This window comes from Lampetra fluviatilis, chromosome 49 (assembly GCF_964198595.1).
Source record: "Lampetra fluviatilis chromosome 49, kcLamFluv1.1, whole genome shotgun sequence".
Taxonomy (NCBI): domain Eukaryota; kingdom Metazoa; phylum Chordata; class Hyperoartia; order Petromyzontiformes; family Petromyzontidae; genus Lampetra; species Lampetra fluviatilis.
Genome location: NC_136323.1, coordinates 8,698,925 through 8,723,883, shown reverse-complemented (window position 1 = coordinate 8,723,883; position 24,959 = coordinate 8,698,925). Strand labels below are relative to the sequence as shown.

General features: G+C 46.2%; 1 protein-coding gene across 1 annotated transcript; it reads right to left on the bottom strand.

The window, feature by feature from the left end:
- Nucleotides 1-1,392: 1,392 nt before the first annotated feature.
- Nucleotides 1,393-24,959, bottom strand: LOC144948516 (uncharacterized). Its single transcript, XM_078878079.1, has 13 exons — nucleotides 24,871-24,959; nucleotides 21,213-22,334; nucleotides 20,149-20,259; nucleotides 19,284-19,400; nucleotides 18,841-18,886; nucleotides 17,130-17,409; nucleotides 15,378-15,456; nucleotides 14,726-14,786; nucleotides 12,568-12,715; nucleotides 11,374-11,467; nucleotides 5,918-6,048; nucleotides 4,658-4,753; nucleotides 1,393-4,177 (listed from the first exon to the last, which is right to left on the bottom strand). The coding sequence occupies exons 1-13, from the start codon at nucleotides 24,881-24,883 to the stop codon at nucleotides 3,323-3,325; spliced, it is 3,153 nt and encodes a 1,050-aa protein (XP_078734205.1). The 5' UTR covers nucleotides 24,884-24,959; the 3' UTR covers nucleotides 1,393-3,322.

Here is a 24,959-nt window from a genome sequence, read left to right as displayed (position 1 = left end):
TATTGTCACTACCAGGTGGACACGCACACACACATGACGTCATCCCGTCTGGGGGCGGGAATGACGTCACGGCCGGTTCAGGGGATCTGGAGGCCGTGGGTGAGGGCTACGGGGTTGTGAGGCCGTGGCACTGAGTGAACTCGGCTGGACACGTGACCGGGTCAAGGTGGGGGCTGGGGGCACCTTGGGGGCCACGTGGACAGAGGAGCCTTCTCGAAGGTGGGCGTGGCCAGAGTGTGGCCCGGACACGCCGAGGCGCATATAAGTGGCCTCCGCACCGGGTTCGGGGCTGCTCGTGTCAAGAAAGAAGACGCCTCGTGAAGAAGAGTCAAGCCTCAAGTCAGCGTGGCCAACCAGTCGCCCTCCTGGCTGGGTCACGCGAGTTGTATCGGAGAGTCAGTGCTAGTGAGTGGTGGTGTGGTATTAGTGAGAATAGGTCGGTGGCCACCACCCTATGTTAAGTGTGCGTTGCGTTAACAATAAAGTGTTGCCTCCCAAGAAGTGTGTGCGCCTAATTGGAGCCCATTTCACCTGTTTTATTGTTAGAAAGGGTAAAACCCTATTATTTTTCATACTTTGATACTGGTAAAAAGGTCCCATGATAAACGATGCTATGTAATCCACTACTGCTGCTAATAAACCAAAGAAGTTCAACATCCACCATTTCGATTTTTGGTACCCAAATCATTTTATTTCCAACAATAGGCAATCATGCTCCGATTAACACCCGACATTTGACATTGACACGACATGGTATTCAAGGACACCCTTGTTTACTCTTGCCCGACACACAAACACAGTACACACGAAACATCGACATAAAAAAAACATAAATCGCCACTGCCCATGTGCTGCCGTTCTGCAGGATAAATCCCCGCGGTGAGGAAGGGGATCATTACTTAAATGCCGGCTCGACATGAATGGTGAGCACACCGGCATGGCAAATGAAGAGAAGCTTCATGAATCCCCCCCCACCTCCTCAATTACGCCCACCCAACAGTGTTCATGGGTTCACCAGTCGATCGACAAGTCGTGTGGGCCAACGTGTGGGTAACTCCCACTGACTCCAAGGACAAAAATACCCACAGCTCTTTAGAGCGCCCTCCAGTGGATGCCCTTTCACCGGCAGTTGCGTTAGCGAGCAATTGCGGGGCTGAACCTTTACACGTTTTCCCCTCCGAAACTTTTTAAAGGTTTGGCCAGATTGTTAAAAAGCCAGCCACATAAACCTAACCACCCCCCGCCCCCACGTGCACAGCCAATGTTCTTACTTTCAAAAGCAAACGGGCTGGAACTTTAGATTGACCTCAGAACCTATTATAAATAACTTTAGAGCCTTAATTTTAGTTTTAAAAGCCAATTATAAATTAGGATCGCATAATCTAATTTATATTTACGGAGTGCTTTTTGTTCAAGGCGCTTGACATGAAGAGAGGAATGGGAGGATTAAGGGGGGGGGTGCTTAATGTAACAAGGGAAGTTCATGTCAGTGGAGGGGGAGTTGTAAAGAGAAAGGGCCGTAAATGGGATAGGGCACAGTGAGGGGACAGATAAAAGATCGGGAAGGAAGACGACGACTAGGGGGGAGACGTGTCAGGAGATGGGGCAAGATAAGCTAATCCAAGCACGTTACACCTTGTTAAAGTACAATACCATAATGCCCCGATGATCAGAAAAGGGTGATGGGGGGCAGGAAAGAAATGGAGAAACACTAAAAGGGGCCAAGACCACAGACACAATGGGACAAGACAGGAGCCGTGGAGGTATAGTCCAACGTGGCCTGAGCCTAATTTCTAATCATTGTGGCAGCGTCGTGTTATGTCCACGACCTGATGCACTGCTCGAGTGACAACGAATGCAAAATGCATGCAAATCTCACTTCAAATGGCACAGGGCCGACATGGGTGGCATACTCCACGTGGGAATAAACATTTCCAACACGAACTGGGGGGGCAAACTTTTCAGCCAATTTCGATTGCAACTAAAATTAATCAACCGAGGAAGATCAGCGATCAATCCAAACCAAATCAACAGCTGTTGTACACGCGCGAAGCAAGTGTAACCAAGACCGGCCCATGCGTTGACTTCACATCACGAGTGCTGTTGAAGGCTGTGCAGTGGCGGCTCACAACGGGGCAGAGTTCAGGCGTTGCTTGCAACAATCAGACTTCATGGAAAACGAACACGCACCCCCCCCACCACGTACATGCCAAGGACAAAGGCTGTACACAATTGAGATTAATCCCAACCCGATACCACTTTCCATTTACATAAAAATTAATCGAATTCCGTCAACCCAGTGGACATTTACGCACTACACCAGTTCCAATAACCAACAAAAATGTGTCTTATCAATGCCATACAAATGGGCAAAGTGTGTTGATGTAACCAGCACGCAGGTGGACTTTCATGGGGGGTTCACTGCTAACGTTGGGAGGGGGCCAGGACGCCCGAGAATTAATTTCGCAATTGTCCCAGAACCTCTGCATTGCTCAGTGACCTTGACGGTCGCAGGTGCTGTGGTACCATTGGCATGCAACGCGACATTTACACAGCTGTTGAATAATCTTGGTCATATTGCTCTCATGCATCACCCCTGTCCGATTACAGCTGGGAGGAAATATTGGGGTTTTTAGACCAAACACCTGCAAATCAAAAGATTTGTCGAACATAAAACTTGGGTCCGACAGCAACCAAACACGCTATTGGAATTCACACATCGCGAGGCATTGTAAAGGATTGCGCTTTTAATCCAATACAATTTTAAGGATTCATAATAAACTAATAGTCGAAGCCTCTTGTATGAACGTTATTTCAACGAGGATGTCTTGCAAGCCTCGGCAATTACCAATACAGCTGTAGTTCAGGATTCAAACCTAGACACGTTAGCATAACCCAATACCAACCTGCAATCAAAACTATAACTTCATTTATTTCTAAATAGGACGAGCATATTTTAAAGGGGGGATTGGAAAACATTCACATTTTCTGAGGAAATGCATGCCTCGAATTGTGAATTCATGGGTTTCCTACGATCCCCAAAAGAATAAATGTCGCACTGGACGCTAAACAATTCTAACACCAAATCCCCATCTACAACTCTGTTTCGTGTTGCGTGCACGCCGCTCGTACGACTGAGAGGTAACGATGACCCCTACGGCACCACTCTCTTCGTACGCGACGCTCGGAAAATACGAAGACTTGGTCCAATGAACACTGCGCCTCTCCATCTTGGGTAAAAAGCAGGGCTCTTTTGGGGCGATAATGCAGCTTTTATAAGGCTGGCACCGAGTAACAGGCGCTTGTTTCTCAAGACTGACAATTACTTCCCCTTCTTTGTAGCGGTCGTGGCTGTGGTGGTGGCTGTGGTCGTGGCTGTGGTGGTGGCGGTGGTCGTGGCGGTGGTGGTGGCGGTGGTGGTGGTCGTGGCGTCCGTTTCCTGAAACTCGTCACCCTGCTCATCTAGAAGCCCCTCCAAAAAGTCTTCCTTGTCCCCACCCATGCCTTCATCTTCCTCGTCCTCCTCCTCCATTTCCTCCTCAACATCTTCCTCATCCTCTTCAAACTCATGTTCATCTTCCTCCTCCTCCTCAGCCTCCACGTCTTCCTCCTCCGCCTCCTCGTAATCCAGGTCTTCCTTATCTTCCAGCTCGTCACTGTGCTCAGTCGCCCCTCCCTCGGGGGGCTGCTTCTCCTGCCCGGTCTCCTTGGTGCCCTTCGCCACTTCGGCGCTCTCTGCTGCAGCCTCCTCGTCCTCCCCTCCCTCGCCCTCGTCTTCGTCCATGAGCTCCTGGAAGAGGTCAGAATCATCTCCCAAGTCATCTTCCTCCCCTTGGGTCTCCTCTTCCTCCTTCGCCGCAGCGCCCTCCTCTTTCCCCTTCGTCTCGGACGTTGCACCCTTCTCCTTGTCGTCCTTGACTGCCTCCGTTTCACCCTCCCGTTTCCCCTCTGCGTCCGTCTTGACCTTGACGCCATCCGCCGACTCCTTGTGCTCCGTGGGGTTCTTCTTGGCCGATTTCTCCAGATCTGCTTTACCCTTTTTAGCGACCTTTGTTTCCGCGGCCGCGCCTGCGGGAGCGGACTTCTTGTTGGCATCCTTCTTTGCTTTTGGATCCTCTTTTTTCAACTTGCTGTTGTCCTTGACGTTAATTTCATCCTCGTCAAAAACGTCTTCACCCTGGATAGGAAATAAAAAAAGGCACGTGCGTGCATTATGCAAAAACCATCAGCATTTCTGGAAGTGCATTGTGATCCTCTCATCATAATGTCACTGAAAAAATAAATTTCGCTTATGTACGACAGTCCACTACGATATCAGGAAAATGGGTAAACCCAAGTGAGAAATATAGACGAGAAAGGGATTTCCAAAGGTGAATTTATATATTTTTTATATACCAGGTCAGCCCCACTGAGCTATGTAGCTCTTTTTGAAGAAGCGACCTGGCCACAAATTACAGCTTAACAAAGTAGCTTATCATGCAGAAATGCATAGCAGCCAAATACTCTATATGCACGCTTCTCAATGTGGAGGGTCAAACCGGAGGACCAGGAGAAAAATCCACGTGACCACGGGGTGAACACGCACACACACGACCTCCTGCATACCAGGCGAGGTAGTTAACATCCCGCCACCGTGGCGCAATGCGTGGTGACTCACCCGCTTGAAGCGTTGGAAGCGGTGGGCCATGGTGGCACTGTCGTAGACCTGGAAAACCATGCTCTGAATGCCCTTCTTCTTATCGTTTGTGAACGTCTAAGGGGCAAAGCACAACGGACACCCGTTTACAACAAGTCACGGAGAGCGAGCACGCTGGGAAACCTACGTCTAAAACTACTCAACATTTACAACTTTGGAAATAAGATGCGATTTGACATTTTTGTTGCAAAGTTTTGTTTCGCGATTAAAGCAAAAGGTCGATTTATGACAGCGTGCTAATTTAAAATCCTTTCCTGCCAACAGAAAAATTACGGAATTACCTCTTTCTATGAGATTTGTTTTCTGACGAGCTATCACAATCTTCACGAGGTTCACCTATTAAGCATTTGAATTATTAAGACGAACAGATGTCATCAAATTATCTGAGTATCATGGCAATGCCTAAGTTTCAGGGCCACTCCACTTGGTGAATTGGAAGAAAGCAACATGTCTACCAACTGACAACATAAAAGTTATGCCCCTGGTTCCTTGAAACAATAATAATCTGGACATAAGAATTAATTTAAGATTTCCATCCATAAATTTACTCTGCTGTTCCATTATGGCAGTATGGTAAGCCTTAGTCACCGGAAGAAAAATACAACTCTATTGGTACCGAGGCTCCCACAAGGCCGTGCGGGAGGCTCTGTGGCACAGTTTGGCACCAGCTATCATAGAGTGCGGTTGTGTCGCTACAGTTCTCTGCGGTGAGTAGGGTTTTTAAAAACAACGACCCTCTGCCTCTCTAAATAAAATTAAGACTAACCCTGCCACTTGCAGACGTCTCGGAAGGGGAAAGGGTTACTAAGTGATACTATCGCTACCCTGTGAGCTGCACAATGAGATGAAGTCGCAAAGTGCATGACGTGTGACATCATCAACTTGGCCGAAAAGGCTGAACAGTTTTGCCCCATTTAGAGTCGATTATTGTTTATATCGCCGAGTTATGAACGGGAAAGGGTTAAGCACTTCATTGTGGCTAACATCTCTTCGTAGGCCTGTAACGTGACGACTGGACATCTGTGAAACTACCGGATCTCTGTGAAAAAGAGCTTTATAGCTCATCGGCTTCATCCGGTATAAATAAATATTCCGAGTCTGACTTCCAAGATGTTCCGCACTGCAGAAGTGCAGCTTGAGCAGTCAGTACATTGCACCAAGGGAAAGGGAGAGGTGGGGTTCAAGTGGGGCGATGGGTGGGGGAGCGTCTGTGTGCTGCACCTGGTAGCAAGCGGCGTGCGCGCTGGAGGCGATGTGGCGCCGCAGGTCCAGCTTGTTCCGGAGCAGGAAGCGGCGGCAAGCGAGACAGCGCACCACCTCCGTGCGTATCCAGCCTTCGGGCAGCGTTATGCCTGGATGTGGAAAGAACACGGGATTCCTGTTTGGGCAAGTGCCATAAGCAGCAGTGTGATTTTTTTTTTGTCACCAGACGAAGCAACCTTTTAAAGCTTTCCCTCGCAACAATTTTATTTATCAATATGACTTGCAGCAAAGTTAGTGACTTTCTAGGACGAGGACATTATGCAGATTGAGGGACGATTCCAGGTACCGTTTCACTCTGTACAATACTTGGTAAACCGTCCAGAGACATTTTCTAAGGTCCACCTAGAGACACCCAGCATCTTCAAACTTGTTTTGCTTGTTTACTCAGGAAAATCGTCGCTGAATCTCATGACTTTTATTTAGGAGCGTCCTGCAAAGTTTCCACAGCAGGGGCGATGATTGCTTCTTACCTATAAAAGACGTGTTTTGTCTGTCCGTCTGTCTGTGGACGCAAATTGCGACGGATTTAACTCGCAAACTGTGGGGTTTACGTTTCAAAAAAGTAGCCAGATACCACACGATAAGCCCCGTGGTGAGCCACCGCTATTCGTATTTCACATCCGTCAACTTTAAAGTAGTTAAATTAACAATTTAGTACTATTAATTATTATATTACTAAGCTGAGCGTGCATCAAAGCACGCATATGTGGATGCGCGAAACGCTGCCAAGTGGTTCCCATGGCAATGCACACACGCAATCGGTGGAGGGGGGGAGGGGGGACTTGTCATTCACGTTAAAAATGAAAAAAACACAACGCTGAGGTGAATTATTTAGAGTGCGATGTCCTATCCCCCCCCCCCCACCCCAATGTGTGCACTTACTATAAGGTCGGTAGATACTATTATTATAGCCATTAGATACTATTACTGTAGAGCGGGCGGGGGGATGGTGGGGGGGGGGTAGCGGCACAGCCCCAGCCTGCAAAGGTGCCACCTCGGCCGGCTGGGCAATCTAGGCGAGGCCGGGGGCTTTGCACGGGACTAGGCCTCAACACTACTCTTTGAAGTTAGTACTATTATAGAGTCGATAGATACTATTATAGAGTCAGTATATACGACTATGGAGTAGGTAGATACTACTGTAAAGTCGGGAGATACTACTGCAGAGTCGGTAGATGTTACTGTAGAGTCAGTAGATACTGCTATAGAGTAAGCAGATACTGCTATAGAGTCAGCTGATACTACTATAGAGTCAGCAGATACTACTATAGAGTCAGCAGATACTGATAAGAGTCAGCAGATACTGATATAGAGTTAGTAGTTACGACTATGGTCAGTAGATACTTCTATAGAGTCAATAGATACTACTATAGTGAGTAGATACTATGGTCAGTAAATACATCTAGTCAGTACTACTATAGAGTCAGTAGATACTACTGTAGCGTTAGTAGTTACTACTATAGTCAGTGGATACTACCATTGTCAGTAGTTACTACTATAAAGTCAGTAGATGCTATCGAGTCGGTAGATACTACTATAGAGTCGGTAGATACTACTTGTCATTAGATAATACTATAGTCAGTAGATACCACTATAGTCAGTAGATACTGCTGCAGAGTCGGTTAGATACGACTATAGAGTCTGCAGATACTACTATAGAGTCAGCAGATACTATGGAGTTAGTAGTTACTACTATAGAGTCGGTAAATACTACTATAGGGTCAGTAGATACTACGGGGCTCAGTAGATACTATAGAGTCAGTGGATACTACTGCAGAGCCAGATACTACTGCAGCGTCAGATACTACTCAGTTTAACACGTAGTCTTTCGCGACCAGTATTATTCATGATAAAGGTTTTTGGGTTAGATCGCGTTATTATAAATGTGTCGCAACCCTCCACCACCGGATACGGACAATAGGTAAAAAATGGTCACGTTAACAAAACGTCAATAAGTTACTTCTTCAGCCCACCGGTGTGTTTGGAAAGTGAATCCACAACATTTATAATTTGAGTACGATGTTTCGCTGGTAATTACAGCCAGCATCTTCAGGCGATTTGCCAGAATAGTGAAGCCATCCACCTGCTTCCGGTCTTAAATAGTGCAAGATGACGTCATCATTGTTGAACCCCATCAGTTTCGAGATCAGAGGCATTGGTGGGGGGGATATTGCAATTATGTAATAGATCAGTAATCAGCCACTTAGCATGTGACTCCTCTATAAGGATGTATTGTGTATTACTTAATACACTTCCAGGCTGCGCTGAGTCTGGAGCAATCACAGCGGTTGAAATTATTTGTATTATTCTCAATTTCTGTGGTGTATAATTCCATAGTCTCAGAGAACAATAGCCATTTCAATAAACTTAGTAGTGAAAAACCCTCAATATATTCAGCACCGTACAACCACATATGATCAGCACCAGACTCTTGGGATCTGACAAGATCGGGAAACCGAGTTTCTCACCTACTTCAATAACATCACTACAATTTTCAGTTCTACTGGTGGGAATACAATCTTGCCATCCCTCGAGCCCATCCCTGAAATGCTCAATGAGTTTGAGCCACATCCTCAGTTGATGTTGTCCGGAGTATAATCATGGGTTTTCCTTTCAAGTCACGTGCACTTGATCCATATACCAACCAAGACTCTTGCGTAGTTTCTTCCAGAGATTCTACCGTGTATAACAGCTCTGTGCAATGCATTAATCAAGGTTCACATCTGTTGAGTCAGCGGGAAGTTAGCTGACGTAAAGAACTACATACCAATATCACAAATTACATTTATTTCTAAAGTTGTTGAGATTATGGTCTGTCTTCAGCGCATCGCATTCCTTGAACATGACATTCTTTCGCCTTCAGTCAGCCTACAGGAAATATCAGAGGCTGCATTCTCAAGGTCGTTTCATATTCTTTTTAAGCAACTGATAGTGGAGACGTAACGCTATCCTAGGTCTAATCCACATGCTCGCTGCTTTTGACACGGTCGACCACAACATCATCAACCGTTTTCACGATGCGTTTGGAGTTGCCGGATTGACTCGTCCATTCAGCAGAGGACACAAGACACGGTTGCCTTTGCTGGTCAATTCTTTGGGTCCATTGCTCTTTCTACTTTTTTCTTTCGTATGGAATTGTGAAAAGCAACAGTTTAAAATTTTTCTTCACGATCGTCATAAATGAATGCAAGGATTCCTCATCCAGTCCAATGATGTGGTTGACGCAGTGTGGATTTCAGCATTACCGCCAGGATGTGCATGGAGCATTCATCGGTGATGTGCTTGATGATTTGGACTTCTCCAGTCGCAGCTGGGCGATTCTTTGATCTTCCGTTTATGGAACGTGTACGCGCATCTGCCGTGTTGTGTTCGAGCGCGGTTCTATGCGGTCCAAAGTCGACGTGGAAGAGAGAATCCCGGTACTTCCACCGTCGGATCGTGAATTATGTTTTTGTTTGCCACGTCCATAGCCGCCCATGATTCAGACCACCCAGTGGTGGTGTCTTTATTTTCGGCTGCTAAGAGCAGAGGCGCTTATCCAGAACGGTTTCCTGGATTTTAGCCTTGGGCGGCGTGGGGGTTCTTTTAGATCTTGATGGAGCGACAGAGTGAAGTTTTTCATTATCTTGTTGTTGTACTCCCGTGTCGTCGCATGTTGGCCGGAGCGATATTCGCCAGCACCGGAAGCCACAGGAGTGGAGGAGACATGAGGGAACCGCCGATGATACGAAGCGCGTTGTTAATTTCGGCATCGACAAGGCTCGTGTGAGGGCTTGCACCCCACACCGGGGCACAGTACTCCGCAGTGGAGTGAACAGGGGCCAGCGTCGATATCTTCAACGTGCTGCCATCCCTTCCCCAGGTTGCTCCTGCAAGTTTCTGAATAATATTCACTCGTGCTTTCGTTTTACCTTTTGCTTGTTTGAGGTGGTGATGGTAGTTAAGCGTCCGATCCAGGGAAACTGGTAGATACCGAGGGTGTTCATAATGCCTTAGCTTCGCCCCGCAGGAGTTAACGTTCAACGTTTTCGAAGCTTGTCTGTTGTTCAGGTGAAAGGCGGAGACGACACTCTTCGATGGGTTTGGCTTAAGGCGCCAATTCTTGAAGTATTCTTCCAGTCTTCAGATGTTTGTCGAGGACTGTCTCAGTGTCCTCCATTTTCCGTGCTTGGGTTGCGAGTGCGATATCATCCGCATATGTAAACTTACGGCAAGATGTCACTGGAATGTCGCTAGTATCGAATTCGGAAGAGGACACAAGGTACACGGGCACGGGGTGATCTGTCTACTTCACACGGCTGATATCACAACCATTGTCCAAGTGACACGGTCTTGGCACACACACATACGCTGAAGACATGCAGTTTTACTTTGGTGATGAAGCTGTTTCAACGTGTCGCATCGTTATCGCACCTCAGCATTGATGACATTGACCAGTGGATGTCATCAAACCAGCTGAAGATAAATGCTGAGAAGACCCAGTTAATTTCGCTTGGTGCCAAGAAGCAACTCACCAACGTTCAGAATTGGATCATCACCCCACTGACTGCTGGTGTCAAGTGCCTGGGAGTTGACCTTGACGATGAACTTAAATTCTCTACGCGCACGACGTGTGGGCAGGTGCTATTCCTAACTACGGAGGCTACGCACAATAGGCCATTCATTGACTCTTGATGCAGCCAAGACACTAGTCCTCGCATTCATCACCACTCGTGTGGACTATTGTGACAGCGTCTTCAGCCGCACCAGCACCATCCATATACATCCACTCTAGTCTGTCCTGAACTCAGCCACACGTCTAATAGTGCAGAAGTGTAAGAATGACCACATGGCCACGTGCAGTGCGAAAGAAGTTCAACATGCATACATACATACATCACACCGACCATATGTGATGACCTGCACTGGCTGCCAAGTAATCAAAGGATTGACTAATTTGTGCACGTTAGAATACAAGTGTCTATACTAATGTGCTCCGTGCTATCTGACGGACATGTGTGCCGGTAAACTGCATTGTCAATCATCGCCAAAAGGCATAACCTCGTGCAAAATGTAAGTAATATAAACGAAAATAATATCCCCAATTTTATCAAGCCAACTATTAAAACAAGTGCAGTTAGCAAACATTATTGATGGTCGGCAGAGCACAAGGTACTTATTGAAGGCTGTGTCAACCTAGGGAAAATCCCAGTACCGGTTCAGACATAAGTCACCGATGTTGGCTGTGAGCAAAAATAAAACTGGGGTCGCCGGACCGCAGGGCAGTGCACTAACCACTACAATACTGCTCTCCACAGCGTGCACACACATCCACACAACAACTCTATTTGTTAGATCGATGTAGCCAATTGTTAAGAATTACCTGGGCTAGACTGACACAACAAGTTAATAAGAGCTAACCGACTGTTTCTCACCATCAATCAGTTCGTTGAATGGCCGGCTGTTGTCTTGTTCCCACCTCTTGCGAGTCATTGGGACTATCTTGCTATTCCTGTACTCAATTTTTTTCTGGTTGAAACAAAAATGCACAAAAGTACAAGTGTCAAAGCAAGCACATACCTGTCAACCCATACGGTTTACCCGTATTCTTGTACAGGAAAATTCAGTTTTCAGGTCCATAACAGCATACAGACGTTTCAATAAGGGTAAAAATAATACTCAATATGAGTGTGTGCATCCAAATATCAAGCAAGCAGCATCATCAGCATGCAAGATCACAGTAGCATGATAAGTAATATCATTGATACTAATTATCAACATGAATACGTAACAAGTTTTTGTTTAGTAACATAATTTTTTTCCGTTTGTGTTTCTCCCTTGTGATAGGATTTTGTAGGATGAACGTTGAGATTTACAAGGGCACGGGGTGATCAATAAGATCTGAATTGGTCTGTAATAAGGTAGGCACTGATAAGGGTTCGACAGGTATGCAAGCAGGCACTGCATAAACGCAAGTGGAATGGGACAGATTCTCCTTTATAAAATAAGTATCCTTAACCAGTCTCAGCCCAGGACCAAATCACCTGCAATGCATCCAGAATCTCTTGAGATCTCAGGAGCTAAGCAGAGTTGAGCCTGCAAAGAACTTGGATGAGTGATCACCATGTACAACAGGTGGTGTTATATAGGCTGTAGGAACATATTGTGGGCAGCATAAGGTTAGTGCTGAAAAATCTACCATTGTACTGTACCACCTGTGCTGCCTCTGATAACCAACACTACCCAGTGTTGTGACGTTGATCAAATTCAGGTCACTGGGTTCATAGCAAAGTGCTCACCACTATGTCAAGGTTCTTTCGTTGAGATATCATCATTTGTGGCCCGGTCGCTTCTGAAAGAGAATCTAATAGGTCAGTGGGTTTTACCTGGGGGGAAAAAAGTTTAATTATTTATTTATTTTTAAAATGATGTTCTTACCTTTCTTATCCGTTTCACTCCTATCGTGTTTTGTATTGTGTGTTGCTGTAACGTTCTGACCTGCCCCTACTGGACATCTGTGAAAAAAGGAGCTTTATAGCTCATCGGATTCCTCCAGTATCAATACATTCTTATTTACAATTTCCACAGGGCCGCATCAGCATCGGATCCCAGAGCAAGCTGGCACTCACATGCAGAAAGTGTGAGATGTGTTTGTCGTTGGGGAAGAGGGTGTCCACGAGACGCAGCGTGTGCCGGTGGTTGTCGCCCGTCATGTGCTCCTTGATGATTTTCTCGTCGTACGTGAAGAACTTGCACAGCGAGCAGCCGTACTTGCACCTTTGGGCACAGGCCGAGCGCACTCCAGGTCACCGAGGCCGAGATTTAACCTCACCGACGGCACGTGGGCCCGCGTGTTTGAAGCCAGGTCAAATGTCAATGTGAACAGTGTCTAATGGGGCCCTGCGTGGGGTTGACCAAGTCATTTAGTGCTCACAAGTTTAATTGAAGAAATTCCCTTATTTATTGCATCTTTGGAGTTTAGACGTAACATGGAACACATCTTCCTTTCAGAGGCGTTTGTTAAAACAAATGTATGCTTTGCATATTACGTGTTGAGCGAAAGCAGACATTGTATGAATCAAGTACGTGTAATGTACAGGAAACTCCTGCTATATACAAGGGAAAAGTTCCTATGAAATGCTACCGAAAGCGAACTCAGGAGTTACGCTCCTAACCGACCATTTCTGGAGAAAAAAATCATTAAGTGCACGAAAATGCATATGATTAGAAGTTAAAATGCATTTTAACTCAATACAAATTAGCTTAAACTCATCACATTTGCTGAGCTATGTCTTGTGTGCAAAGTTGGTTTTGTTGCAATATTCCATCACAGCTGGTCATAAATGCTAATTAAACCCTTCTAGAAACCCGCTGTCATGGCAATTTTTTATCGTCAAAACAACAGGCAGATGTTCTTTTGTATAACCTTTCACAATTTTTGATGTCTCCCGAGTGGTAAACGATGCAAGGGTTTGAGCTCGAAATGTCCTGAAGAGTTCCGACCTAGCAAGACAGTAAATCGATCTTTGGCTGCTTTATAACTTGGTGAAGTCTTCTATTGTTTAGAAAGGAATGTTTTTGCCGACATTCGCTTTTCTGATACAGCCTTGTGCCATCCACTTTGAACACTTACTCAGGTGTATCGCCACCTTCTTCAATAGGTTCTTTCAAAATGTTAGAGGATAGTTTCTTGCCGCTTCACTGTCACCATTTGCAGTTTCACCTGACGCTTTAATATGATGCAGACCGCTTACACCTGGGTAAACCAGCCACACTAAGCTCCTAAAGTTTCCAATGATGTCTTCAAACTTTTAGCTTTTTCCTCGATGATCAATGTACTAATCGGCACACTACGCTGATTTTATCTCCAATCCGGGCACTTAAGTCTTTCCATATTTTCTAGAATTCCACTTCTGCTACGAGTAATTGTAGTGGCAGTTAAAGGTGCTACATTTTTAGATCATTCTAGAATTTTTTCCTGCATTAACTTGAATAGTTCTCACAAAGACCATGGGTCAGCCGAGCATTCTGGCAACATCAACTGCCTTTTCACCTGCTTCAAAATGCTTTAAAACTTCAAATGTAACTGGAGATTTAATACTGTTCCTTTGCCTTTTCTTGCCAGAGACACCATCATCATTTACCGTGTTTTGCTCATATTTCTAAAGCCCGTTTGTACTTTTTTAAAGCTATGACTTCCTAAGTGATCACACAAAATGACGGGCTGGCAGATGGGAGGCTGAACACGTGGAGATTATTATTTGGTGGTAGACACGACGCGTGTAGGACGAACTTACATCGCAAGATATAGTCTCTGTATTCACCACGTGCGTTCCTCGTTAAGAATCGCAAGAAAAACTTTGATGATTATTTTTTATTTAAAGAACGTATGTGCGAAACATTACTCTTACGGCAATGTTCCCCAAGTAATGGATGACACATATATCCGAAACATCGCATAATGCGAAAACCTACAGTGATAGTGCCAGAATGCTTGGCCTACTCCACAACTGCTCACCCTATGCGGCCTCGATCTGCAAGCTCTACAAACATCTCTGCTAAGTTTTACCTAATTATTTGTATTATTAGTGAAAATGTTACCTTATGCATCTGTATACTTCATGTTGGCTAAGAACGCAATCCCTGAGTTTAACATTGTCCGTGGGGAACCAAGAGTGGCTTCAAAAGTAATTTCGAGTTAATTCGCATTTTACCAGCAATACATCCCTTTAGAACGAGTGGGGGATTCCTGTGTAAGCTTTTGTTAAAATATTTAGAGCGACTCACTTTATCCAGTAGCGGTCTTCCATCTCGTGTTCATCTCCTGTACCGTATCCTTGCGCAGAATCTAAAAACAAAACACACATACAAGGGGGGCAGGTTCCCGAGTGAACACAAAAAAAACATTGAATATTATAATCCACCTCATGGGAGACTATCCACATTGAGCAGAATCCTGCGGCCAAGAAATTAACACTTACATTTTAAGCTCATTATATGCCAGTTAAATGGCATTAAACTAGTTACAAAGCAAAATGTGAATTATACGAATAAAAACCTAAACACTACATCCATTGAATATTTATTTACCTGAATCACTTACATCCTGGGTTTGAATGCAGGCAGCCACCTGTTAAACCCTGTCTCAAGTATAGTGGGTTAATGACTGCGCCAAAAACCATTTAATTTGGTTCTTAATGTAATTTGGCGACATTTCAACCCCTAGAATGAAATACATTGGTTTGAATGTCATGCTGTGTGGAACAGGGGTCCCTTCAAGGGCCCTCAAAGGTAACTGCATGGCCCATTGTTCTCTCACACAAATGGTTGAATTGCTCTACAAGACATTTGAATGGATACTTCGTCTTTTGACATCTTGCCGAACGCAAAAGGTGCCGTCGCGATGCCTCGAGAACAAACGCGCAAGTGAGGCGCTCACCTTGAATTCGCATGCGCTTGTTCTGCGGCATCATCGGATGATCCATTTCCCTTCGTTTCATGGGCATTCGCATTGTATTCTTTGGCACAGAAACAGAGAGAGGCGGGCATTATGCACGTCGGTGCCACCACGCTCACACAAAAGGTAAAACTTACTGTTTTTCAGCCGCCGTGATACATCGCAGCTGTAGGGATGCTCAAGGCGGTTACGTCAGAGTTCCACGTGCTACACTTGTAGGTCGCGTTAACCTCTCTTCTGCTTGTCTGATAAAAGCCCTTTCTCCTTCGTAGAGAAAGAAGAGGCAGTCCAAACGAAACTTGGCCCCATGACTTGTCAAGTTGACAACGAATATATTTTGATCGAGGTCATCACAACACTCTTTACACTCCCCCCTGCCATTATCTCCATCAGCACTTGACTAAGTTGTCTGGCAATCACTCAATTGTGAAGCGATGCTAGAGAAAACCCAATGCTCCAGATGTCCATTTTCGTTGTACGTTTTGTGCAATGAGATCCCCTTCAAAAGGGTGAATTTCTCAATGCCTAAACAAAATCCATTAACTTCCGGCTTCAGAAAGTGATTTTCATGGTCTGCACTGCGCTATTCCTTCAGCGGACAGTTTTCTTTTACGAGTGTTTTAGTCAAATAGTCTCTCAAATTAGCGATGTGCCTTTCTTTCCACAATCTACCTCATGAACCAGTCCTCATAAACATGAAGTCCATGTTTGCACATCAATGAAAGGACAGTAAAATAATGAAGTCAATTGAAAACCTTATCTCCACAAGAGAGCACACAACATTCAGTTGTCAATTCCAGATGAGCAAAGCCCAGGCTTTTCCCAAAACTATTCAAACATTCAAGACGCATGGCAATTTTCACATTCAAATGTGATTCAAATACTTTTGACGACCGATCCTCGTTTTCACTTCAATGTTCAAATAATGTGAAAGAAACAGATGCTACGATATATATTTTTGACTTTGTACATTTTGAACATTACAATTGTTTGGATGATCCAACATTCCATCTTGTTGGACTGCTGTGTTTTTCTTCCCAGTGTGCCGTGTGTGAACGTAACTGCTCGATGATTCCACCATGACCTCACGATCTTAGCGTCACACCACGTAAGGGCTAGTTTCCAAAACATTTCCACTATCCATTGCAGTGAAATTCAAGCGAAACCGTTAAACATATTGCTTTTCCAATGGTGCCACACTAGTCAGTGATACTACCAAGCTAGTTCTAAAAGGTGCTCACGCAGCTTTTCCGTTCCCACACCAAACCCAAAGGTGCATTTGGATTGGCTTCATTCACAGGACAGCTGGCAAGACGTGAGCTCCTCCTTTGTCGTATTGATGCTGCAGCGTGCTTCTCTTTGCATGTTCACTTGGGCAGAGTGCACGTCAAGGTCGATCTTCACAGCTTTTCAAGCGCAACAGGACCTGGAAACCTGAAACCACTCAACATTCTGGGATCTCCCTCTCCATAGGGGCAAACGCAAGATGGAACGTAAGCCAAAGTAAACCTCGTGTGACCGTACAAAATGAGTCCTTTGCGACGCAGCAGTGTTTTTCACTTAAAACAAACCACAGCAAAAACCCGGCCCAATTGTCGACCCGCAACAATGCTGCAGAGGTACGGCAAACAATCCAGCAGACTTCTGAGTGAACTTCCGAGGGCAACCAGCCTCCAGCAGATGGGCCACGACGCCAAGCCTGAAGGTCATCGCTGAGCAACAGGAAGTACTTACGCCGCCGGGCCCAGGGATGTTGCGCTCGTTCCGGAAGGGACTTCTTCCACGAGGAGGATAATGGCCCGACTGAGGGGCATCCATGCGTCGGCCCCCCCGCATATCAGGGGGGGACCCAGGAGGACCATGGCCCATCATTCGGCCGCCCCTGTCGTGTCTTCTCGGCCCACCATGGGGGACCGGGGGAGGTCCCCGGTTGCCGTGACCGTCGTGCCGACCAAAATAGCCAGAGGGGCCGGGTCCAGAGCGGGGATCGTAAGAACCTTGGGGAGATCCAAACCTGGAACAGTAGCATCACTCGTTATTGTGTTGGTGGCCAGACTGTATGGCAAGGGGGGGGGGTGGCTCAGGGGAGATGATGGGGGTATGTGGTTTGCTGAGATGTATGGTGAGGTGGGGTACAGGGCAGGCGAGACTTGGCTCTGTGCACTGAATAAAATGTAAACAAATAGAGGGAAATAAAAATTAAACCCTACATACACAGCATGAGCACTGTAAAACAGCTTCCAAGTCATAGCAGGTGTGACAGTTTAATAGCATTTGGCAAAATGGCTGGGCCACCAAAAGAAACACTGAAGTACATTTCATTGAATTGAAACATCCTTCCAAAAGAATTCGATGCCAAGAATTGTCATGAATGTTGCTCAAGAGTAATGGAGCTGTGACCGCCAAGTCAAAGGAGCATGTTGTAAGGGACCATTAAAGTCCTGGTCTGTCGATGCTCGCCTGCAGATTATCCCAATTGCAAGATGAACATGAAGGCAACATGACAAACAGAAGGGTGATAAGCATTGCATCGAAATAAATCGCCCTTCAAAATAATTACAACTACGGTAAAAATCTGATGAACGTGTTGTGCACAACTTTTCACATCATTGAACATCTCTGCTCAGCTTGATGCATTTACCAGCAGGAGAAAATTATTTGGAAGGGTTAGAGATAAAATCTCGATTTGTTCTACATATTGTTCGAAATGGCAACTACCAACAACTAAAGCCACAACCAAATGAAAATCCGTAAATTCACACTTCATCTTCTCAAAGGAAGCAACACAGTAACATCTTAATTTTGGCATTGGAGGAGTGGAGGGTACTAGGCTATGAAGCTTGCAACAATGCTAAAGCCCCTCAGTCTAGAGATGACATCACATTGACGGAGGACACCAGAAAAGGCGCCGCATGACATTGAGCGCCGCAGCAGATCTCACTCCACATCCACATGACTGCCTTACGGGATGTTTTAGTGGTCTGCCACGTATCGTTTGACACACACGTATACATTCGAGCTTCAAAGCTGTGATGGGCAAACACAAGTGTTGTGGGTGTGTTTCCCCATCCCCACCCCCATGCGGTCATCTTTGTTCATCAGCTTCAGCTTGCTTGACTTGAAAATCCTGCTTTATTTCACATGGAATTCCAGCAATTCAACTCAGGATCTCAATGATGCTGGCGCAGTGCTATAGTATGGACAGAGCTTCATCCTTACCCCCCCTCGCCCCACCTCTGCTACGTAGCCACCATACAAACAATACACCCAAGTTGAAACACTTTCTTGACATTTGTTCAGAGCCAAATGATCGCTGATGTGATACTCGCTAACATGTAAGTCGACTAAGTTGAAAACACATTGAGAGTGGATTCTATTTGGCACTTCCCGATGGGTCTTGTTGCGCGAGGTTATCACAGCAGTGAGCACAACACTTAGGACTCACCCGTGCAGTGGAGGGCTTGGAGGGGAACATGGGCGGTCCATACCACCTGACAGGAAGAAGAAACAAAGACGACGTGGACTCATGTTAGGTTTCTTAAACACAAATTGATTAAAACCTCTTTTCATCTGTGGGTGGATTATCTAGGTTGCAGATTAACTAGTGCTTGTAAAAAAAAGATAATGGGGTATTCCACACTAATTCGCACGTTAAAATTACTATATTATTTTGCTTGATTGCAGATATTTTTTGAGCATTGGGATGTTTGGCCAATACCAGTTACATTGCATCTTATTTTATTCGTGGGAAATTTTTTGGGAGAAACCAGAGGAAACCCGTGCAGAACAGGGAGAGAACAAACTGCACACAGAAAGGCACCGCGGGTCGGAAATTGAACCCTGGAACTTCAAAGTATGGTTCTGGTGAACGCGCGCATGAGACCCTACCTCTCATCGTATCCACCTTGAGCAGATGGACGACATCCCGTAGGATCGACGCAGCCTCCACCGTCGAGTCAATTCTCGGCTCCACCATGCGCTCCCTGTGGCTGCGCCGTTCCGGTTCTGCGATGGATGAAGGGAGATGCTCCATCAGCGAGACGGCAAGCGGACCACAGCACGGCGTGTACACACGGCACTCGGGGCAGTTGCCAAGAGTTTTAACTACTTCTGCAAGTGTTGGTAATTTGAACCAATATTAATGAAGTTTTTGTCGTGGTTGTTTTTACTTGCATATGAAATTAAATTGTATGTGTACAGCCCTTTAGCTGCTGGATGAGGATATCCCTACACCATGTGGGTCATGGAGGTAGCATGCAGGACAGGGCGAGTTGGTTAAGACAGGCAGCATAGATGAGAAAGCAGAGTTATAAAACAATGTCCTGCCCACCACGTAGCCCCAGAACCTTCAACACCATGTTGTGCACGCTGGTCGGTCATGCAGGATATGCCTGGATACAACTCAGGCGCATTCCAGGTGATTTAGTAACAGGAATGTGACTGAACCAGTGACCGTTACCTTTTCCAATGGAATTTTGGTCATGCAAGCAATACTTGGCACAAGCAAATGTACAGACGGCTAAGGCAACCTTATTCACTGTGGCACATTTGCCATCGCTCCTCAGCTAAAACGTAGAGGTACAATCCTCGGAGTGTTTGCTCGTTCACGCCATTGCTAGGGGGGAAGGGCCTCCACAAAAGAGAGCAATAGCGGCGATCTGGTCTGCTGCTCAGAAACACAAATTTGGAGTATTTGGCTGCTATAAATTTCCACGCAATAAGGCACTTCGTTGGGCAAGTAAACTGTCATCACCTAGGTGAGGCTGGATGGGCAGCTTCCCAGACTTGATTAAGTCCACCATACCCCTCAGCATATCTGTAGTCATGTCCGAGTGGTCTTTCCTCGGTCTCTCGGGCGGCGGACCTGTGAGCAAACACCCACAAGTTTAGTCAAGCCAGCATCAAACAGCATAAACTCTATACTCTCCAGGAACGACAAGGCCTCACTCAGATCACTGGACGTCATTTACCTGTCAGTGGACGGCATACAGCAAAAATATTGATAATACATAACGCATATTGTTTGGGTTTTTCGGTAAAGTCACGTAGATAGGTTCAAATTAATAAAACAAACAAAAAACTACGACGTTTCGATGGCAACACAAGCGGTTGTCATCAGGCAGAGAGAAAAATTAACCCGTAAAAACAAAGTTTTTCACTATAAATCCTTTATATGCGTGGCGGCTAGAGTCCTCTCGTCCTCTGGCTTGAGATGGCTGCCACCTATGGGTCAGATGATTGCCTGCCACCATTAAGCAATTGGTAATTAAATAAAAAAAAACTTTTTCCTAAAAAGTGTAACATTTTTGAAAAAAAAATTCACGAAAATAAATTGTCACGCACAACGAGTCTGTGTGCAAAATGTCAGCTCGATTTGATCACGGGAAGTGGGTTAAAAAACGACCGAAAGATTTGCACGGTCCTAAGCGAGCAAGTGAACTTAATATAAAGGATTTAAAAAAAGGGGGTAAGCCACTAAATGCAACTGTTTATAAAGGTGTATAAGTGGGCGTAGCCCAAGTGTCAGAATGGAGTGGGCGGGGCACAAGAATCGAGGTCAGCTTTTGTTTTGTAGAGCCAGAATCAAACAGTGAAATTGTAGTCCGACAAGCCAACAAGTATGGCGGAGTCGGATTAATCATTTTCACCCGAGGTTTATTGCACATGAAGTCATATGCAGTGCAAAATCAATCTGTTGCCTTCTGAGCCACGCTGGCCTTGCTCAGCCTTGGAGCAGCTGTACAGCGGGTAATAATTCAATGTGCGAGTTTTTCTGTACTAAAACACATCGTGCTCAGAAGAATGGCCCATACATACCACGCGAGGGCTCATATCCGTGTTGCGCATGCGGTCGATCACCCCTGTACCCATATCCATCTCGAGGGGGGGCATTTGAGGGCTTCCGCATGGGGGGCGGCCTCTCCATCTGCCGGTCATCCCCACGTGGCCCAGGCCGCTGGAACCCCTCCATGTGCCGCTCGTCCCGGTCTCTCGGTCGCTGGAACCCTTCGGGGTCCCGGTCCCTTGGCGGGCCGAGCCTTCGCGCTGCACTACCACCGCCACCCACCCTGCTGGGGCCGGGAGGAAGTGGTGACCGGTGCTCGTCGTAGAGTTCAGGGCTGTGGTAGAAAGACTCCTGGCCGGGCTCTTGACGCAGCGCGTGCCGCCTGGCCTCATGGCCCCCGTCAGGCGTGTACTCCCGCCGAATCGGGTTATGCACGGTGCCATACGGCTCGACGCTGCGGAGCCTGACCTGGTAGGCCTGCCGTGGGCTTAGCTCCCTCTGGTTGTAGCGATCGTGGCCCCCTGACACCACCGATACGTAGCGTTGCGGGTCAGGAGGGTTCAGGCTGCGCGGCGCCACGTGCTTGCGTGTGTCGAAGTCGCCAGGGCTCTTGGGTCGTCCGCGCATGGGGCCCGGATCCATGTCTTCGTACGGCTCGCCCCCCATAGGCTGCACCCGCTCCTTGTAGTAGTCATTGCCAACTCTCCTTGAATCCACGTGCTCGCCGCGCTCGGCAATGCCGGGGACACGGTAGTCGGACGATGACTTTCCCGACAAACCGTGACCGTAGTCGCGGCCACCCATGCCGCCTCCACCGTAGCCTGGGCCGGTTTTCATGTGGTAATCCTTACTCGCTTTGGGCATGCCGTGATAGTCACCCATCTGCTTCTTCGAGTCGACCGGCGCAACGTGGTCGCTGTCCTGGTACTCGTAGATCTTCTTCCTGGGGGCGATGTAGTCCATCTCGCGCGAGCTGTCGTAGCTGAAGATGCGCTTCTCAGGGAAGGATCTGCCCGCATCGCCCATGACGAGGCCCTGCTTGCCTGTGCGCTCCATGGGAGACGTGTTGTGCATCATGCTCGACGGGCCCTCGTCGAGGTTTCGATCCGAGGGGAACCCATAGCCTTGGTTGCTGCCTCGAAAATAGTTTGCTCCTGTGAAAACGAAAAACATTTTAATCATCATAAAAACAGTGTGGCTGCCGAGCTACATTAGCTTCTGGTTGCCGAACGAATACATTATCAGGCCGCACTCATTACATACAAAGTGCTTGCCACAAATGAACCACAATACCTTTCTGATCTCGTCAAGGAGCATAAACCATCTGGTCATCCTCTCAGGGGCTTTTTGATAGCCATCAAACAAAGACGGTCACCCGCATCACACGCTTTCAGATACGCTTCAGCGGCAGTCTGGAAAGCTCTTCCTTCCGAGATTAGGAAGCCACTGTGACTGGAGCTGCACACTGTTAAGTCTAGATTGAAGACTAATTTCTTTAAAACTGCTTTGTCTTTAGTTTGTTGTCCTTCCCCCGCACCTCCGATTAGTACGGTTGGCTACGTACAGTGCAAAAGACGTTCAACCTACATCATCATAAACCATAACCAATCCACTGCTGTCATTTCCTTCCCTCACTATCCTGCAAAACAATCCATTTAAGTCCTCCACATTGATGGACTTCATCATTCCATCTCCATGATATACACACTCTCAGGCACGTTCTCCCCTTTGGCTGTCACACATTCGTCTCAAGTCATCTAGCCTTCTGCGCAAGCACACTTATATTTCAAAAGTCATTGTCTTGGGCATGTTCGGTCAACACGTTTATGAGAGAAGCAAAACAGTTTTACTGGAATGCATTTTTTGTGTTTTAAACACCACATATTATGGCCATGTGATTAGTATGTTTGACCATCACGCAACAATGTTTTCTATAGAAGTGGAAAAGTACTCATTCAAGGGCCGTTCTCTCACACTGGTGCATTGGTTAAGGCGTTCCGAATGAATACTTAATTACATGAGATGGCACCAATCGCACAATCGGCTTACAATCTTTGGGGGGAAAAAGAGCATCCAAATAAGCCTAACGATTTTGCTAAAAAAAAACTTTCTGTTTACGACGCAACAAAGTACCTCAACCTCCTCCTCAATTATGTATCCTCCTACTGATCTGGTCACCATCCTAGAATCTCACTCGGGGCCACAAAAATGCAGGCTAGCAGTGGAACAACGTAGACGTTCAGAATAAACACCTCATTCGAGACCGAAACATATTGCACCTCCTGACTTGGACATTACTCCTCGATGACAATGAAGTAACCATCAACGGCATCAGAACAGGCCGATGCGCAAATCTCCTGTATAAATGGAATATGCAAGACAAACCACAGAACTGTAGTACGATTGTGGCCATGCAAACCAAACTATCGCCCATATAGTAAATCACTATTGTCTCCTCTACTTAAACGGAGGAATAGTAAAACTACACTTAAGCCCTCTCGTGATTAACAAGCCTATGAAACTCAACTTAATATATATATTTTTTATTTTACCAGATAAGGCCCACTAAGCTAAATAGCTCTTTTCAGAAGCGACCTGACCGCAAATGATAGCTCAACTAAGCGGCTCATCACGTGAAAATGTAGATCAGCCAAATACTCGAAACGCGTTGTTAATAATGTGACGGGAAAAACAAGAGGACCCGGAGAAAAATCCACGCGACCTTGGGGAGAGAGACACGCAAATTCCAAATATACAGCAGGCGTCAAGGGTTGGGATCGAAACCACGACCACCTGCATACCAGGCGAGGAAGTTAACATCTCGCCACCGTGGCACTCTTAAGTGCTGCATGGGAAATTAGTAAAATACACCAAGAGCATATTAAAGTAAAAACAAAGTACTATATAATTGTTTAGGTTTAAGGCAGTTTAAGGAACCCGCCTAAATCTTTGTATGTTGATTTTTTTCCCATTGTACGTAGCGAACACTGCTTATCGGAGGTGCGTGCAAGGACAACAAACTAAACACAAAAAGCTGTTTTGCGGAAATGAGTTTTCAATCTGGAGGATGTTAAAGTGCACGGCTCCAGTGGCTTCCTGATATCGAAGAGCTTTCCAGACGGCCGCACAAGCGGCTCTTAAAGCGCGCGATGCAGGGACCTTAAATGTACCACAGCAGTCATGGAAATCGGAGCAGTCTCCCAGCGGATGTGAGAGTAAACGATAAACTGTTAAAACTAAAGCCTAAAACTGTGCCTCGCAACGTACCATTATTCATAGAATGTTTAATTCTTAAACATTAAAATGTGTAATTGTTGGGCCTAACAAAGCCTTTGGCCGCCATCTTGAGGCCTTTCATTCGATACTCTCGCAACGATCGTTAGCACTTAGCGTCAGTTAACAAAATATACACGCAACAACCCTCACTGACGCTGCAATTGTTTTCATTTGAACCTCTTAAAACAAATCATTCTACAAAAAATAGCGATTGGACCCCGAGACGCGCAGGCTCCTAGGATGAAGACCAGTCTCTGACATCCACAACCACGTCGTAAAAAAATATACGCGAATATTATAACATAGACGCGCCCCTGCGATTGTCTTTAACGCGCGATTAATCTAACTTGGAACGAACTTGGCGTAGGTGCAGGAGTTTGTTGTGCAATGTTGGTGCCCGTCTCGCCCCCGTACCAGAACTCTGCATTCCGCGAGCGATCAGCCGCCGCTGAGAAAGATGAGGAGGCAGTCTCCGTTTTTTTTGTTTTGCTTCCTAACCCGGT

What these genes read in the sequence shown, in the direction of transcription:
- LOC144948516 (XM_078878079.1), bottom strand. An exon ending in ACATCTCACACTTTCTGCAT is followed by an intron (nt 11,468 to 12,567) that starts GTGAGTGCCAGC and finishes TGTTTCAACCAG; the next exon opens with AAAAAAATTGAGTACAGGAA. An exon ending in ATTCAACGAACTGATTGATG is followed by an intron (nt 6,049 to 11,373) that starts GTGAGAAACAGT and finishes TTCCACATCCAG; the next exon opens with GCATAACGCTGCCCGAAGGC.